The 17,392-nt window shown below is 44.1% G+C and overlaps 2 protein-coding genes across 3 annotated transcripts in view; both read right to left on the reverse strand.

Annotated features, from left to right (window-relative positions):
- Positions 1 to 17,392, reverse strand: part of CHRDL1 (chordin like 1) — a 167,760-nt gene that overhangs the window by 102,324 nt on the left and 48,044 nt on the right. The gene's annotated exons all lie outside the window — the stretch shown is intronic.
- Positions 4,502 to 6,493, reverse strand: LOC143981630 (very long-chain specific acyl-CoA dehydrogenase, mitochondrial-like). The gene is given in 2 exon segments (XM_077479657.1): positions 4,502 to 5,425; positions 5,428 to 6,493. Coding segments are annotated over 2 exon segments (1,905 nt in total). The 5' UTR covers positions 6,469 to 6,493; the 3' UTR covers positions 4,502 to 4,561.

The following is a 17,392-nucleotide window of genomic DNA, read 5'->3' on the forward strand; positions in this document are numbered from 1 at the left end:
TCAGGGTAATTTAGTTAGATTTTAAGACCATGTGATGTTTTAGAAGCTAAGCCTCCCCTTTGGATATACAAATTAACCAGTCAGACTAGGAATCTCTTTACAGGATATGATGTATAGGAAGTTAGGGGGAGGGTTTTGAACAGGCATGTGGTCAGACAAAGAACAGAGTTGTTCTTAAAGCCAAAGAGGCAAGACCTCTTCTGGAGAGTTCAGAGGAAACAGTTGTTTGGTGTTGGACTCCAGGAGATTACTCCATCATAAAGAAGTTGCGTAGCTGTTTAGTATATTTATTGCATACATATTATACATCCTTGCCTGGAAGATAGTTAGCCTGTTGTAGGAATATTTTGTTATACTTTGCATGCTATAAAGTGTGTATCCTGTTGTTGCATGTGCAGCTTTTCTGTTTAGTAAAAGTATCAATACACTACAGAGGTCAAAGCTTCCTTGGCTTTATTGCAATGTGACCTTACTAGACACAAGCAAAACAAAGGTCTAAGCCAATAGGAATTTTGGGAGATTAGGGGATTGGGAATGAAAATAAAAAATAATAGGAGAACCTTCACATAAAAGACCTCAAAGAAAAGTGTGGGTTCAATTGGACTTTTTAGGCATAAAGGACAGTTGTGGAGACAACCGACATGTTCAAGAAAGTATCTCTGTTTATTTTAAAAACAATATATATATATATATATATATATTGTGAACAATCAAAATTTAATTTAAAAGAAAAACAAGAAATTTTTCTCCTTATAAATACACATTAAGTCTCATTTGATATCCTATCGAGGTTCATACAGTCCAGACAGAGTTTACAGCTAAAAACTAACAGTTATACATATATAAAATAGAGGGAATCAAATATATAGCCGAAACTTAAGTATGTTCTGGTGCTCTACATGTTTCGCGTTTATTAGATAACGCTTCTTCAGGAGCTTATAGCAATGTTATTTCTTCGTGGGTGTGTCCCAGGAGGGGAACAAGGCCACAGAAGGAAACAGGAAGGTTGAAAAAATTAGAAAAAGGCAATTTTTCCAAAAAGGTTACAAATAAAAATGTAGATTTGAGTTGGTGAGACCACTTCCCATTACGTTGAGCCCTAAGGTTTCACATGTAAGATTTAGGTGGATATTTGTGATATATTGTAGCCAAAAAGCGTGTAGTGGTAGATAATCTGGTATCCCGTGCACTTTAAGTGAAGTGGTTCCTTCCAACAATTGTAGCAGACCGATTTCCCGCAAAGTAAAAAACGAGGGGGAACATACAAGGCAGGCTATTCAGCCTGTTCGCCCCTATGATACTTATTGTTTATGTTTTTTATGGCCGCTGTGTTAAAAAAAAAAAAAAAAACATAAACAATAAGTCTGCGGAGCACAGACAAAAATTTATCTCATGAATTACACTGAATAAATCTATACATTTACATCTTCATACCAAACTTGCATAACTGACAATCAGAACAATCTGAACAAACATGTTTAGATAATAAACCTCCCTTGGATGCCATTCTCCAATCTTAAGCCAAATGGAACATTGATGTAGTAAAAAATAAATATTTGAGTTTGGACAAAAGAATGAGTTTCTTACTAGCTACATTTGCAAAACCACACAAATATGACTACCATATTTAAAAGTAATGTCCAATAAAGGCAACTATTTATATATACTTTACAAGAAGACATTCAGAAAAACTTCAAAATCTGATTTACCCAACTATATCATGACCATGAAAGGAACAGATTTGTTCTCAATTAGACTTCTCTCCCACAATTTTTTTGGAACAACAAAGTGGTTAATTTGTTCTTTAGCAAACAGTAAAACCTCACAGCTTGATGGCATTGCAAATGAATACTATAACATTCTAAAACAAGTGATTATCCCCAATCTTACTAGTAAGGTTATGCCTAAGCCCTTGTACACACGGTCGGACTTTCTGACAACCAAATCTGTTGGATTTTGTCCGACGGATTTTGTCTGACGGATTTTGTCCGAAACTGTTGCATACACACGGTCAGACAAAGTTGTCGGAAAATCCGATCGTTCAGAACGTGATGACGTAATTTCCTTACAATGGGACTACGTTCAGGCTAGTAGCCAATAGCTTTGGTCTAGGAATTTGATCTGAGCATGCGTGGCACTTTGTCCGATCGGAATTCTCTACACACAATCGGACAAAGTCCGATCAGATCATGTTGTCAGAACATTTTATAGCCCAGCTGGAAAACTTGGTCCATCAGATACTCCGACAGAAACAGTCCGATGGAGCCCACACACGGTCGGATTATCCGACAACGCGGTCCTATCGGACATTGTCCATCGGAATATCACAAGGGCTAAAAGGTTTTCTTCCTTTGCTCCCATGGCACTCTGGCTTCTGAGAGTAGGAGAAGCTTGAGCTTACACAGTAAAATATATTCCAAAGTGCAGCTCTTATCAAAGTTCAATCATTGAAGAGTATGCTGAAAACACTCTGTGATAGTGAGAGAATTTCCACCATTTCCAATGAGTGCAGAGAAAGGCACGCAATACCCAGGTTTATCAAATCTGCTTACCAGATATCAAATAAGGATGAGCATCAAATATAAATCACAGGGATTATACAGCTTTCACTCTCCAACAAACGAAAAGATAATCTCCAGGAATTGGCCACTCTTAGCCCTTGTACACACGGTCGGAGAATCCGTCGGAATGCGTCCTATCGGACCGTGTTGTCGGATAATCCGACTGTGTGTGGTATGCATCGGACTGATTCTGTCGGAATATCTGTCGGACCCAATTTTTCAACTTGTTGGAAATATTTTCCGACCAACTGGTTCGATCGGACATACTCCGATCATGTGTAGAGAATTTTGATCGGACCAAATACCACGCATGCTCAGATCAAATTCCTACATTAAAGCAATTGGCTACTAGCCAGAACGTAATCCCATCGTAACGAAATTACGTCATCACGTTCTGAATGATCGCATTTTTCGACAAAAAAGTCCGACCGTGTGTATGCAACAGTTTCGGACAAGATCCAACGGACAAAATCCAACGGATTTGGTTGTCGAAATCTCCGACCATGTGTACAGGGGCTTAGCCCTTGTACACACGATCGGAGATTCCGACGGAATGTGTCCGATCGGAGCGTTTTGTCGGATATTTCGACTGTGTGTGGTCTGCATCGGACTGTTTCCGTCGGAATATCCGGCGGACCAAATTTTCCAACTTGCCGGAAATATTTTCCGACAAAATGCTCCGATCGGACATACTCCGATCATGTGTAGAGAATTCCGATCAGACAAAGTGCCACGCATGCTCAGATCAAATTCTTACATTAAAGCTATTGGCTACTAGCCTGAACGTAGTCCCGTCGTAACGAAATAACATCATCACGTTCTGAACAATCGGATTTTCCGGCAACTTCGTCCGACCATGTGTATACAACAGTTTCGGACAAAATCCGTTGGACAAAATCCGACGGATTTGGTTGTCGGAATCTCCGACCGTGTGTACAAGGGCTTAGCAGGTGTCAATCTCTCACAACAAGTGTAGGTGTATCCAAGAAGCAATCAGGATAACCCATAAAAAGGTTAAATAGGATGAGTTCAGTATGTGGTGAAAATCGCCAGTCCTGGAGTCTCATAAATGTCTTCCCTTTGCAGCCTGGGGCACTGGTGTGATCTTACAGGGATCCAGAGAATGCTGGGAACCAGGAGGCAGGAAGCAAGAAGCAGCTAGTCATGACTTCACAGGAACAGGAAATGTGATTATTCACAGTGGCAGGGAATGGTAATTCATTTCGAAGCTACAGCTTCTTCATCAGACCACACCACACAGACATCAGGTGACCTTGTTTACCCTTCAGCTCTTTCTCCTTGTAACATGCACTCTCTATCACTCCTTTTTACAGCTCTCTCCTCTATCCTTAAACTCTCTCTCCTTCACCACTCTTCTCCCTCCACAGCATATATATATCACCCTCACTTCTGTCCTCTCCTTATTACTGTACCCACCAACTCCTGCTAATTCTGAATCCACACACACACAAAAAACCTTCGGACATGTCCCTTCATATAAATCCCACTCCCATATTACCTCCCTTGCCTGCCTGCTTCTCCTAACCTCTGGAGATATATCCCCAAACCCCGGGCCTCCATCATTTAACTGTACCCCAATGCACCCATCACCCTGCATCATCTGGCAGCAGCCGCAATACACACAATTTGGTTCCCATTTCTATTCTTTCCAAGACCAGACATCCTTTCTCTTTTGCCCTTTGGAATTCCCGCTCTGTCTGTAACAAATTCACCTCTCTCCATGACCTCTTTATCGCTAACTCATTTAATCTACTCGCCATTACCGAAACCTGGCTTCATGAATCCGACCCTGCGTCTTCTGCTGTCCTGTCCCATGGTGGTCCTCTCTGGACTCATTTCCCAGATTTTGTGAATTATTATTATTTTTTTGTGAATTAAATAACTTGTAGAGTGCACAACGCGAACTGAATCGCCTCAAGGCGCTGGAATCCATACATCTATAATACATTTCAATCTAAGAACCGTCCGCCGACCTTCCCTCAGAATCCCAGCGGGTGAGACGCCACCACCCCGCCGTTCTCTACCAGAGCGGAGGAGACTGAACGCAAGTTTCTGAAGAGAGCGGATCCCCCTCCTCCACCACGCAGGCTCTTCAGGTTTCCCCGGACGCGCTCCGCTGCCTCCGCACACCAAATGTCACACAGGATCTTCTCATGGACGGCGGTGGGAAGACCCTCCGAGAGAGCGCGAGATGACCTGGAGAGCACTACGATCATGGCGTACAGATCAATGGCGGCATCAGCGATTCTGTGCAGTATGAACTGTTCATCCATAATCTTCTTCCCGTATTTCACCAGAACTTCCTCCACCACCAATCCGAACTCTTCCAGAGCGCCAACAGCCAGTCCTGCACTCTTCTCCATCTCTGGGTGGACGTGTCCTTTAAGGGTGAGTCCCGTTCCCAGACCGGCCTTCCTTCTGGCTCTCCGCACCCCCTCGCTCAGCAGTAGTTGGGGGTCCCTCAGTGGATTGGAGAGGGCCTTCTGGAGAGATTTCAGCTCCTTTCCAGCGCTCTGCAATCCATTGAGGGCAACAAACAGCCTGAGGATGTCATTGGCTCCTTCAAAGATTCGGAAAATGCGCAAATCGCGGAGAACGCGTTCCACTCCACAGTCCTTCATGAATCCGGTTCCTCCCAGAACTTGGATACATTCATCGGTCACCGCCCACGCCGCTTCCGAGCCGAAGACTTTACTGATGGCGGCTTCTATCTGGAAGTCCTTCGCCCCGGAATCCATGTTTGCGCTGATCATGTACGCCATCGACTCGGTGACGTACTGCAAGACCGCCATCCGCGCCAACTTCTCCTGAATGACGCCAAACGTGTGCAGCTTACTTCCAAAATTCCAAACTGCGTGCGATTGGTGGCGTGATCCACCGCTCTCTGGATCATTGCCTTCATGGTTCCGGCCATCCCGAAGCGGCCATTGTTGAGGATATTCATCGCCACCTTGAACCCGTTTCCCTCGCCTCCGAGTACATTCTCCGCCGGGACTCGGACGTCATCGAAGTGCAGAGCGGCGGTGTTACTGGCCCGGATACCCAACTTCTTATCCGGGGGGCCATGTGACACGCCTTCTCCCCTCTCCACGATGAACGCCGTGATCTTCTCCTTCATCTCTCCACTGGACGGGTCAGGGATTTGAGTTTTGGCAAAAACCGTGAACAGGTCAGCGATTCCTCCGTTACTGATCCAGAGTTTGCCTCCATTTATGGTATAGAAGCTTCCGCAGGGGCTCTTCTTTGCTGTGGTTCGGATGGATGCGGCGTCAGATCCGCTGGACGGTTCCGTCAGACAATAAGCTGCAATCGTTTCACCTGAGGCCAGTCGGGGCAGATACTTCTTCTTCTGCTCTTCTGTCCCATATAGGAGGATTCCCTTGAAGCCGATGGACTGGTGAGCACCGAGAGTGATGCCAACACCGAGATCGTGGGACCCGACAACCTCCACCAGGCGGGCGTACTGGGTGTTATTCAGTCCCATCCCCCCCAAATCCACCGGGACCTGCAGACCAAATGCTCCGAGTTCCTTCAGGCCTTCCATTGTCTTCTCCTCCACCATCTCCAGCTCATCGTTCTGCATCGGGTTATTCACCTCCTGGAAGAAACGCGAAACCGGACCGACCAATTTGCCGAGGAACTGAGACTGATCTTCACTCAGCACGGAGGGGAATGGGAAGACTTGCTCTGCGTGGATGAGGCCATTGAACATCCCAACCGCAAACGACCGCGACTCCACCTCAGTCTTGTGGGACACGCGGATAGTTTGTGATGCGGCTTCTGACGGCGACACTCCATCCTTCTCCACAACCGTCTCTACAGTTTGGGCGTAACATCTTACACTGGCGGCCGGCAACCTGAGGACGGATCGGGATAATCGGATCATGTCGGGCGATGTGTCTCCAGAAGGTCAGGATCAAGTGGATGAAAAGGGGGAGGTGTCAGAATCCTTCTAGCCCTACATAGCACCTTTCAGGTACTTCAAAAAACTCCCTCTCTGTCACTCTCTTCTTTCCAAGCACACTGCATTTGTCTCTTCACTCCAGTTTCTCTAAGGATAGCTGTGATCTACAGGCCCCCTGGACCAGTATCAACCTTTCTTGATGACTTATTTGCCTGGCTACCCTATTTTCTTTCTTCTGAAATCCCCACAATCATTCTGGGTCACTTCAACATCCCCCATTAATACTGACACTCCTGCCGCTTCAAACTTCTCAGCCTAACCTCCTCCTTTGACCTGAAGCAGGACCTGAGCACTCCTACTCACTCTGAAGGCAGTACCCTTGACCTTGTTTTCTCTCACATTTGCACTCCATGCAACCTCTCTCACTACCCATTACCTCTCTCTGATCACTACCTTATTAGTGCCTGCAGATGAAGACCAGATGAAGACCAGAAGACTTGCAGCATGAAGTAGCAGCCATTTGCAGGACTGTAGTCACAGAGCAGGTCACAGCTGGTCGCAGGACTGTGGTGGCAGACACTCGTATGGTAGCGCCGAGCCGAGCAGGGCACAGAAGCAGGGATGTCAGGAAAGCCGGGTTCGTCAACAGGAGGGCAGTAGGCGAGAATTTCCGAGGTTGGCAGGTTTAGACGTTCTGGCCGACCCTCTGTGGCCACGCCGGATTCCCGGAATACGCTGGTGGTGGAGGGCGGCTAGCTGGCGGCTGTTAGGCCCCCCCCTCTACCCCAGCGACGGGATGGCGTCCACTCTTCAGATAATTTTTATACCAGAGTAGTCCCAACGCCTACAAGCCTGTTTCCTTTTTTTTTTTTACCCTTGCAACTATAAGGTTTCACCAGCCTACCCACTATATGTATGCCCGTGACATTCTTCCATTTTCTACGACTCTGTGACCTCTTTCTTTATGAATGCCTATTTGTTCAACTTACCTGCTGTTAAACTGACCCTAAGGCGGCTTTTATGCAGCCGATAGGTATTGCACTTAAATGTGATGTTGAGCTTGTCTTGTATTTCATGTTTCTGTTTCTGTTATATTGCAATAAATACTGATTATACAACAGGCGGGCAGTAGGGTACAGGCACATCAGGCTGAAGCAGGTCAGGGAGGAAGCCGGAGTCATCAACAGGCAGGCAGCAGGGTACTTGAGCATCAGGCAGAGACAGGTCAGGTGGGGAGACGGGATCAGGAGCCAGGAATCAGACAGGTAGAGTCCAGAAGCCAGGTCAACGGGAGCCAGGGTCAGCAATGGGATCAAACAGAACAGCACAGGTTTTGGGGTAGCAGGATACAGCTGAAGACCAATCAGCACAGACTGGTGGCCGGGACCCCTTTAAATAGGCTGCCTGGCGCATAAGCGCATACGGGTATTACTTCCCTCTTTCAACCCCATCACTATAGACGAGGTTGCTAAACTACTTGCTAACGCCCACCTTACCACCTGCCCTCTGGATCCTGTTCCCTCGCAAATGTTACGTTCACCCTCTGGCTCTATGCTACACTCTCTAACCCACGTCTTCAATCTCTCCCTCTCTGCCATCTTCCCCAATTCTCTTAAACATGCACTTGTCAGACCCATACTTAAAAAGCCCTCACTGGACCTATTCAATCTTAACAATCTACGCCCCATCTCCTTGCTCTCCTTCTTATCCAAACTCTCTGAATGTCTGGTCTACAACTGACTGAGCATCCACCTTGCTGATAATAGCCTTCTTGATCCCCTTCAGTCTGGATTTCGTCCTCAACACTCCACAGAAACTGCTCTCCTAAAACTAACAAACGGCCAAAACCAATTGACACTATTCTGTACTCCTACTCCTGGACCTCTCTGCTGCCTGTGATACGGTTGTCCACCCCCTCTTCCTCAAAAAACTCCACACCTTTGGTCTCTGTGACTGTACTCTTTGCTGGTTCTCTTCCTACTTATCCAACCACACCTTTAGCGTTTATTACAACTCTACTTCCTCCTCTCCTCTTCCTTCCTCTGTTGGAGTCCCTGAAGGTTCTGTTCTTGGACCTCTCCTATTTTCAATCTACACCTCCTCCCTGGGTCAGCTGATAGCCTCCCATGGCTTCCAATACCACCTCTACGCTAACGAAACCCAAATCTAGTTCCTTAACCCTCAGCTCACTCCCTCTGTCTCCTCACGTATTATTAATTTACTATCAGATATATCAGTCTGAATGCCACACCACTTCCTCAAACTAGATCTATCCAAAACTGAACTTATAATTTTTACCTCCCTCATATGCCCTTCCTTACCCCTGATCTCGCTGTCAAAATCGATGGCAACTATAAGCCCATCCCCGCATGCCAAGGTTCTAGGTGTAGTCCTGAACTCTCCTTTAAGCACCACGTCCAATCACTGTCCAAATCTTGCCGCCTCTTGCCGCCTCAACCTCTGCAACATCTCCAAAATACGCCCCTTTCTAACCAATGACACAACAAAGCTCTTATTTCACTCGCTTGTCATCTCTTGCCTTGACTACTGCAACTGCCTTCTCATTGGCTTACCTCTACGTAGTATATCACCTCTTCAATCCATCATGAATGCTGCTGCCAGACTCATCCACCTTACCAATCGCTCTGTGTCTGCTACTCCTCTCTGTCAATTCCTCCACTGACTTCCTCTCATCAAACAAATTAAATTCAAAACACTAACAACTATTTACAAAGCCATCCACAATTTAGCCCCCAGCTACATCACTAGCCTAGTCTCTAAATACCAACCTACTCATTCTTTTCGTTCCTCTCAAGACCTTCTGCTCTCTAGCTCCCTCGTCACCTCCTCCCATGCTCGCCTCCAGGACTTTTCTAAAGCCTCTCCATTCCTATGGAATTCCTTACCCAAATCTGTCCGCTTATCTCCTACTCTATTAGCTTTTAGATGATCCCTGATTTTCTTCATTAGCTCACCCCCCACAGTTATTACCGTTTGTTCCACTTGACCCTCCCTTCTAGACTGTAAGCTCTAATGAGCAGGGCCCTCTGATCCCACCTGTATTGATTTGTATTGTAAGTGTACTGTCTGCCTCATGTTGTAAAGCGCTGCTCAAACTGTTGGCGCTATATAAATCCTGTATTATAATAATAATAATAATAATAATTTAAGGGCAAAAATGGCATGTTACTACTTGTAAGGTTATGATAGTGGGATTGTCGTCACATCCTCCCTGTTTCCCTCCTCATTGGGCGCCAAGCAAGGGTCACATGAAAGATCTACCCTTGGGTGGGTTTTCTGAACTACATAAGGCACTTTGTACAGGGTCACTGCCATACACATGGGGTACCTTTACTTGAGCCACGCTCACAACCCAGTAGATAACAAACATGAATTAAATCTAGTAAACTCTCTTGATGTCATTTGAATTAACATGATCATTTGAGCATTTAGGAGAGACACGCAGAGCCAATGCCCTCTCCACCCGTCCAGCGTATCATTGCTACCTCACTCCCAGTAACACTCCCATGGGATCCCGCCGTGCACCTAGTGCGGATTCCATGCATGCACCTCTCTAAACTCTTCTGTACCTGTGTACAGGATGAGGGACCCGGCAGGGCAGATCTACTTCCGTCGCTATGTGAGATGGATCGCAGACGAAGGAGTGCCGACATCTCCCTTGCTGCAAGAGGCTATCTCACCTGCCACATATACACGCTTAAGGACAGGCGAGTTTCTGTTACCTTAGGTAACCACTTGCTTGTACTCCACATTGTGTTAACTCTTATGGAGCTGTCTTCATACCCTAATGGGGGATTTTAACTATCCAGACTGGGCGGAGGGAACCGCGCATTCATCTAAGACATGCCAGTTCCTAAATATATTGCAGGACAATTTTATGGGTCAGATGGTAGATGCACCAACTAGAAATAAAGCATTACTGGATCTACTGATTACCAACAATACAGACCTGATCACGGATGTGGAAATACAGGGCAATTTAGGTAACAGCGATCACAGGTCAATTGGCTTCAGTATAAACCACACAAATAGGAAAAATAAGTGGATTACAAAGACCCTAAATTTCAAAAGCCAACTTCCCTAAGCTACGAACCTTGCTAGAAGGCATAAATTGGAATAAAATCTTAGGAACAAAGAACACGGAGCAGAGATGGGTTTACTTTAAGAGCATATTAAATCAGGGCATTACCCAATGCATCCCATTGGTTAATACATTTAAAAGAGCGAATAAAAGTCCTGGATGGCTTAACTCCAATGCAAAAATGCAGATAAAAGCAAAGGAGAAGGCCTTCAAAAAATACAAGGTTGAGGGATCATCATCAGCATTCAGACTTTATAAAGAATTCAACAAGAAATGTAAGGGAGCAATGCAGGAAAGCACAAAAAATCCCAAGAAATTCTTTAAGTATGTAAACAGTAAAAAAGGGAGGACAGACCATATTGGCATCATAAAGAATGAGGAAGGACATCTGGTTACAAAGGATGGGGAGATGGCGAAGGTATTGAATTTATTTTTATCCTCAGTCTTCTCAAGGGAATTGGGAAGCTTCAGTAACCAAAACTGCAGTGTTTATCCTCAAGACACATCACAGGAAGCACCTCCATGGTTAACAGAGGACAGAATTACAATTAGAATTGGGAAACTTAACATGAATAAATCACCGGAGGGTACTTAGGGAACTCAGTTAAGTAATTGCCAGACCGTTGTTCCTAATTTTTTACTGACAGTCTACTGACTGGAATGGTACCAGCTGATTGGAGAAAAGCCAATCTAGCATCAATATTTAAAAAGGGCCCAAAATACATCCCTGGGAATTACAGACCAGTTAGCCTAACATCAATAGTATGTAAACTCTTGGAGGGGGTGATAAGGGACTATATACAAGATTTTAGTAATGAGAATGGTATAATTAGTTGTAATCAGCATGGATTCATGAAGAATCGTTCTTGCCAAACCAATCTATTAACTTTCTATGAGGAGGTGAGTTACCATCTAGATAAAGGAAGGCCCGTAGATATGGTGTATCTGGATTTTGCAAAAGCATTTGACATGGTTCCCCATAAACGTTTACTGTACAAAATAAGGTCCGTTGGCATGGACCATAGGGTGAGTACATGGATTGAAAACTGGCTACTAGGGCGAGTTACTCGGAATGGTCAGGGGTGGGTAATGGGGTCCCCCAGGGTTCTGTGCTGGGACCAATCCTGTTTAATTTGTTCATAAATTACCTGGAGGATGGGGTAAACAGTTCAATCTCTGTATTTGCGGACGATACTAAGCTAAGCAGGGCAATAACTTCTCCGCAGGATGTAGAAACCTTTCAAAAAGATCTGAACAAATTAATGGGGTGGAAAATGAGGTTCAATGTAGAAAAATGTAAAATAATGCATTTGGGTGGCAAAAATATGAATGCAATCTATACAATGGAGGGAGAAACTCTGGGGGAATCTAGGATGGAAAAAGGACCTGGGGGTCCAAGTAGATGATAGGCTCAGCAATGGCAGGCAATGCCAAGCTGCTGCTAACAAAGCAAACAGAATATTGACATGCATTAAAAAGTCGATTAATTCCAGAGATAAAACGATAATTCTCCGGCTTTACAAGACTCTGGTCCGGCTGCACCTAGAGCATGCACTGGAAATGGAGTGAGTACAAAGAAGGGCAATAAAGCTAATAAAGGGTCTGAAGGATATTAGTTATGAGGAAGGTTGCAAACACTGAACTTATTCTCTCTGGAGAAGAGACGTTTGAGAGGGGATATGATTTCAATATAAGAATACCATACCGGTGACCGAACAATAGGGATAAAACTTTTTTGCAGAAGGAAAGTTTAACAAGACTTCTGGCCACTCATTAAAATTAGAAGAAAAGAGGTGTATCCTTAAATTATGTAGAGGGTTCTTTACTGTAAGAGCGGCAAGGATGTGGAATTCCCTTCCGCAGGCGGTGGTCTCATCGGGGGGCATTGATAGTTTCAAGAAACTATTAGATAAGCACCTGAAACGACCACAACATACAGGGACATACAATGTAATACTGACATATAATCACACACATAGGTTGGACTTGATGGACTTGTGTCTTTTTTCAACTTCACCTACTATGTAACTATGTAATGTGCTTAACCACTTCAGCCCCGGAAGGTTTTACCCCCTTAATGACCAGTCCATTTTTTGCGATTTGGCACTGCGTTAATTTAGCTGACATTTGCGTGGTTGTGGGATGCTGTACCCAAAAAAAATTGATGCCTTTTTTTTCCACAAACAGAGCTTTCTTTTGGTGGTATTTGATCAACTCTGTGGTTTTTATTTTTTGCGCTATAAACAAAAAGACTGTCAATTTTGAAAAAAAAACTATATTTTTTATTTTCTGCTATAAAACCTAACCAATTAAAGAAAAATTAAAAATGTAATTTCTTCATCAATTTAGCCCAATATATATTCTGCTACCTATTTTTGGTAAAAAAAACAAACAATAAGTGTATATTGATTGGCTTGCACAAAAGTTAAAGCATCTACAAAATAAGGGATAGATTTATGGGATATTTTTTTTTTTTTTACTAGTGTTGGCAGTGATCAGTGATTTTTAGTGGGACTGTGATATTGCGGCAGACAAATCAGATACCTAACTGACATTTCTGACACATTTTATTACTAATAATACTGGCAGGGAAGGGGTTAACATTAGGGGTCATCAAAGGTTTTTATGTGTTTTATGGTCAGGCAAGGCACTGACACCTTTGCAGCCATTGTGCTATATGCTGGGTGTTCAGTGTGCCCCTGTATATTTAGGAAGGGGTGGCTCCCCTTCAATCCACCTGCTCTCACCTATCCATCAGAATGCATGTGCCTCCACTGTGGGGACTCTTATAAGTTAGTGTTAGGTACCACAGATACCAGGGTGCCTTAACGAGGCTCTGTTTCTTACGCATGCATTTGCAAATGTGTGCAGACTAAACCCCTGCTTTTAATGTACACTGCTAGACAGGTTTACTTGTTTGTCTGCGGGCTGGTCGGCGAGTTAAGTTTTTTTTTCCTTGGATTTATCCTTGGCCTTGTTTATAAGTGATCAAAGGGTTAACTGTGTTCTCTGTGTGTTTTACTAACTGTATGGGGGTGGGCAGTCTGGGATAACACAGAGATACATCTTCCTGTATAGCAGAAAGACAAAATCTCAATGAAATCCCCTGTCAGAATGGAGATCTGCTCTGTTTACTTTGGCAGATTCCCATTCTATCTCTGCAGGAATTGATCAGGGCGGCTATTGAGTGCGTCGGACCTGGTGATTGGCTCCACCATTGGCCAATCTGCGAGCGTGCGCTGACAGAAGCTAGTGCACAAATCGCTGTACCAGAATGGCAATTCGAGCAGCCAAGCCACCTTGCCACATTATAACTGCGGCGGGTGGTCGGCAAGTGATTAATGACCCAAGACAGACTATATGTGTTGGTGCCTTACACCCTTTGAGTAACTTCAGACCAGACGTGAACAAAGTTTCAAAGCTTTACTTGAAAAAGTGCAAGAACATCACAATGTCCAACATGCAAGAACAGTATTTCTCCCACATCACTAATTCTAACTCAAGCTATGTTCTGCTCCAGCATACCTGCAAAGGTATAGTCCATGTATGAACAGGGACTCCCTTAGTGGCTCCTTCTAGTATTGGAATTTTTGGGGATGAGCCTTAGGCCGCGTACACACGCGGGGACTGTTCGCCCAACTTTGTTCGTCAAACAGTTTGAGCGGACAGTCCGCTCAAAATTAGCATGGACGGACTTGGCCACACACGACAAACGAACAGTCCGCTGAAACTTGCGCGATGACGTGAACGGCACGTACGACGGGACTAGAAATACGACGTCCTATACACTGCAATGCAACCTTCGGCGTGTAAATCCTTTCTGAGCATGCGCGGAACTTAGTTTGACGAACAAGCCTACACACGGGCGGACTGTCTGCTCAAACCAAGTTTCAGCGGACAGTTTTACGGAATTTCCGAAAAACTTTGTTCGTCAGACTGTCCGCTGAAACTGTCCGCTGAAGCCCACACACGAGCGGACTGTCCGCTGAAACACTGTTCAGCGGACAAAGTTGAGCGAACAGTCCCCGCGTGTGTACGCAGCCTTAGGTATGAACCCGTTTGCATACTGTCCTATAGACTGATCTCACTTCTAATCCAGGACTGTAAGATGTTAACACAAATATAAGCTAGCAGGGAATAACAGCCTTTATCTCCCTGTGCTTTCAATAGACACTTTACCAAGTGAGGAGCCATGCTCTAGGCTGTGCACTGTAAAACCCACCACTCTGCACCACTCTATGCTACGTAGACTTGGTGCAGATATATACTTTTACAGGATACACTAGTTTTCTACAACTGGTTACTCCATTACCAAAACCTATTTTTTGTTGTTGGTTTTATTTACAATTACACCGCATACTTCCAAAATCGTACTTGCTGTGCTTTATTCTATTTCATTATAATGAGAACCCATCATGAGAAGCTTCTTTTTTCTATAACCTTTGAGAATTGTCAAATGCAAGAAAAAGATACAACATCTTTTGTCTGCAGGTGACCTATTACTAATCAGCAATCCTAAAAATGCCTCACTAGCAGGGCAGGACTTAGGGTGGTGGGGGCCCCTGGGCTTGAGTCACTTTCGGACTCTACCTTCTATACATTACAGTGTTTATCGGCGTATAACACGCACCCCAAGTTTAGGAGGACATTTTAAGGAAAAAAACTTTTAGGATGGAAGTTTATTTAAATGCCCATCAATGCAGCCTTATCAGTGTCCATCTGCTGCCTGGTCTAGTGTCATCTGCAGCCTTGTCATTGCAGTCTTGAAGTTTAAAAATGGCGCCACCGAGATACAGTGTCCTGTGTATCTCGGTGGCTCTCGGCTCCTCTTGCAGTCCCGAGCGGAGCCGAGAGTAGCCAAGTGTACTCTGCTGGGCTCACATTCACGCCCAGCCCTGTGTTATGTCCATCATAGGGCAGGACTGGGCGTGACTATGAGCGAAGCCGAGCACACGGCGGGGAACACGTGGCCCCCTATTGGGTGGGGCCCATGGGCTTGAGCCCAGTCAAGCCCAATGGTAAGTCCAGCCCTGCTCACTAGTATTCTTGCAAGCTACTAACTGCGTAAAAAAAAAGAAAAAAAAAGATTTATTTCTTCTTCAAGCTACTCAGTTTTGTTTGGAACACAATTATTTTTCATTCGATGGCGACTTTTATCTACAAAAACAGGGGACTGCCATGGGGGCAAATTTTTCCCTGAGTTACACTAACCTAACCATGGAGCTGTGGGAGACCAGGTGGTTGGTTATAGATAACCCTTACTCGGCGCACCTAGTCTTCTACGGCAGATTTATAGATGATATTATTATTATTTGGGATGGAGCAGAGAATTTAGTTCAAAACTTTGTAGCGTATTGTAACACCAACCCCTTTGGCTTAAAGTTCACTTCAGACATGGATCCCGATTCCATATTTTTTTTTGATTTGGAACTTTCTCATTCAGATAGCACCATCCAGGCGAAGAACTATTTCAAGCCGACAGCTGGAAATTCATTTCTACATTATTCTAGCTGCCATCACCCCAGGTGGGTAAATAATGTCCCTAAAAGCCAGTTCCATCGACTTAGGTGTAACTGTACCAAGTTGGATGATTATAATTCCCAGTGCTTAATACTTAAAAAGAAGTTTGTGGACAAACATTACCCCCCCCAATTTTATAGATGAAGCCTGTGCGTCGGTCCAAACTGAAAATATGCCAACCCCTTCTACTAAACATGCCTCTGATCCGTCTATACGGTATATCACACAGTACATGGCGATTATAAGAAAATGGAGTGTATTTTTAAAAAACATTGGTCCATCTTGACTCAAGATCCCCATTTATCTACAATTATTCCTGATAATCACAAATTTGCCTATAGAAGGGCTCCTAGCATCAAGAGCAAAATTGCCACAAGTAAAATGAGGCCTCAGACTAAACACCACCAATTAAGACAACTCACGCTCATTCCCCTTGTAGGGATGTTTCGTTGTAACAAAGCATTATGCCTTACCTGCTCGTTTGTTCCTCATGGCAAAAAATCTTTTACCATCAATGGCAAAACTTTCACTCTCAGTTCATTTTACAACTGTTCTACCTCATACGTAGTGTACTGTATCTCTTGCCCCTGTGGCCTTCTCTACGTTGGGAGAACTATAAGGGCATTGAGAGACAGATTTGGTGATCATCGCAGAGCTGTACAGACCAACAACCCCAAATACAGTGTCGCACGTCACTTTACTACCCATCATCATAGTAAGACCTCGGATATGGGCAATTGAATCCATACCTGACAAATATTCTCGTGCTGAGAGATTTTCTCTTCTTTGTAGGCTAGAAATGTTTTGGATTTATACTTTAAATAGCTTATCGCCTCATGGATTAAATGAAGAAATTGAAATCAACACCATCATTTAGTTATGTGCATTTTTCTGTACGCATGTCTTTTTTATTTAACAACACCCGTTTTTATGAATTAGATGTTTTGAGGTCCTCTGAAGGCCGTACTTATAGTGGATCCAGTTTTTTAGCTTGTGCTTCTCTACAAATGCACACTAATTTTAAATCCTCTTATGTGTATGTGTGCATGCATGTATGTGCGTATATATATATATATATATATATATATATATATACATGAATCTCTTTTTTATATATATATTGTGTGTGTTTTTACACGCATATGTGGTTTACGTGTGTGCGCATGTATGTGCACATCCATTGGTATTCACGTGATGTACGTGTACACACACACACACACACACATATATATATATATAGGAATTTTTTAATTATTATTAAATTATTTTTAGATACATATTCTT

The sequence above is a fragment of the Lithobates pipiens genome, unplaced genomic scaffold (genome assembly GCF_037356315.1).
Source record: "Lithobates pipiens isolate NorthernLeopardFrog02 unplaced genomic scaffold, aLitPip1_a1.2 Scaffold_1, whole genome shotgun sequence".
In the NCBI taxonomy this organism is placed as follows: domain Eukaryota; kingdom Metazoa; phylum Chordata; class Amphibia; order Anura; family Ranidae; genus Lithobates; species Lithobates pipiens.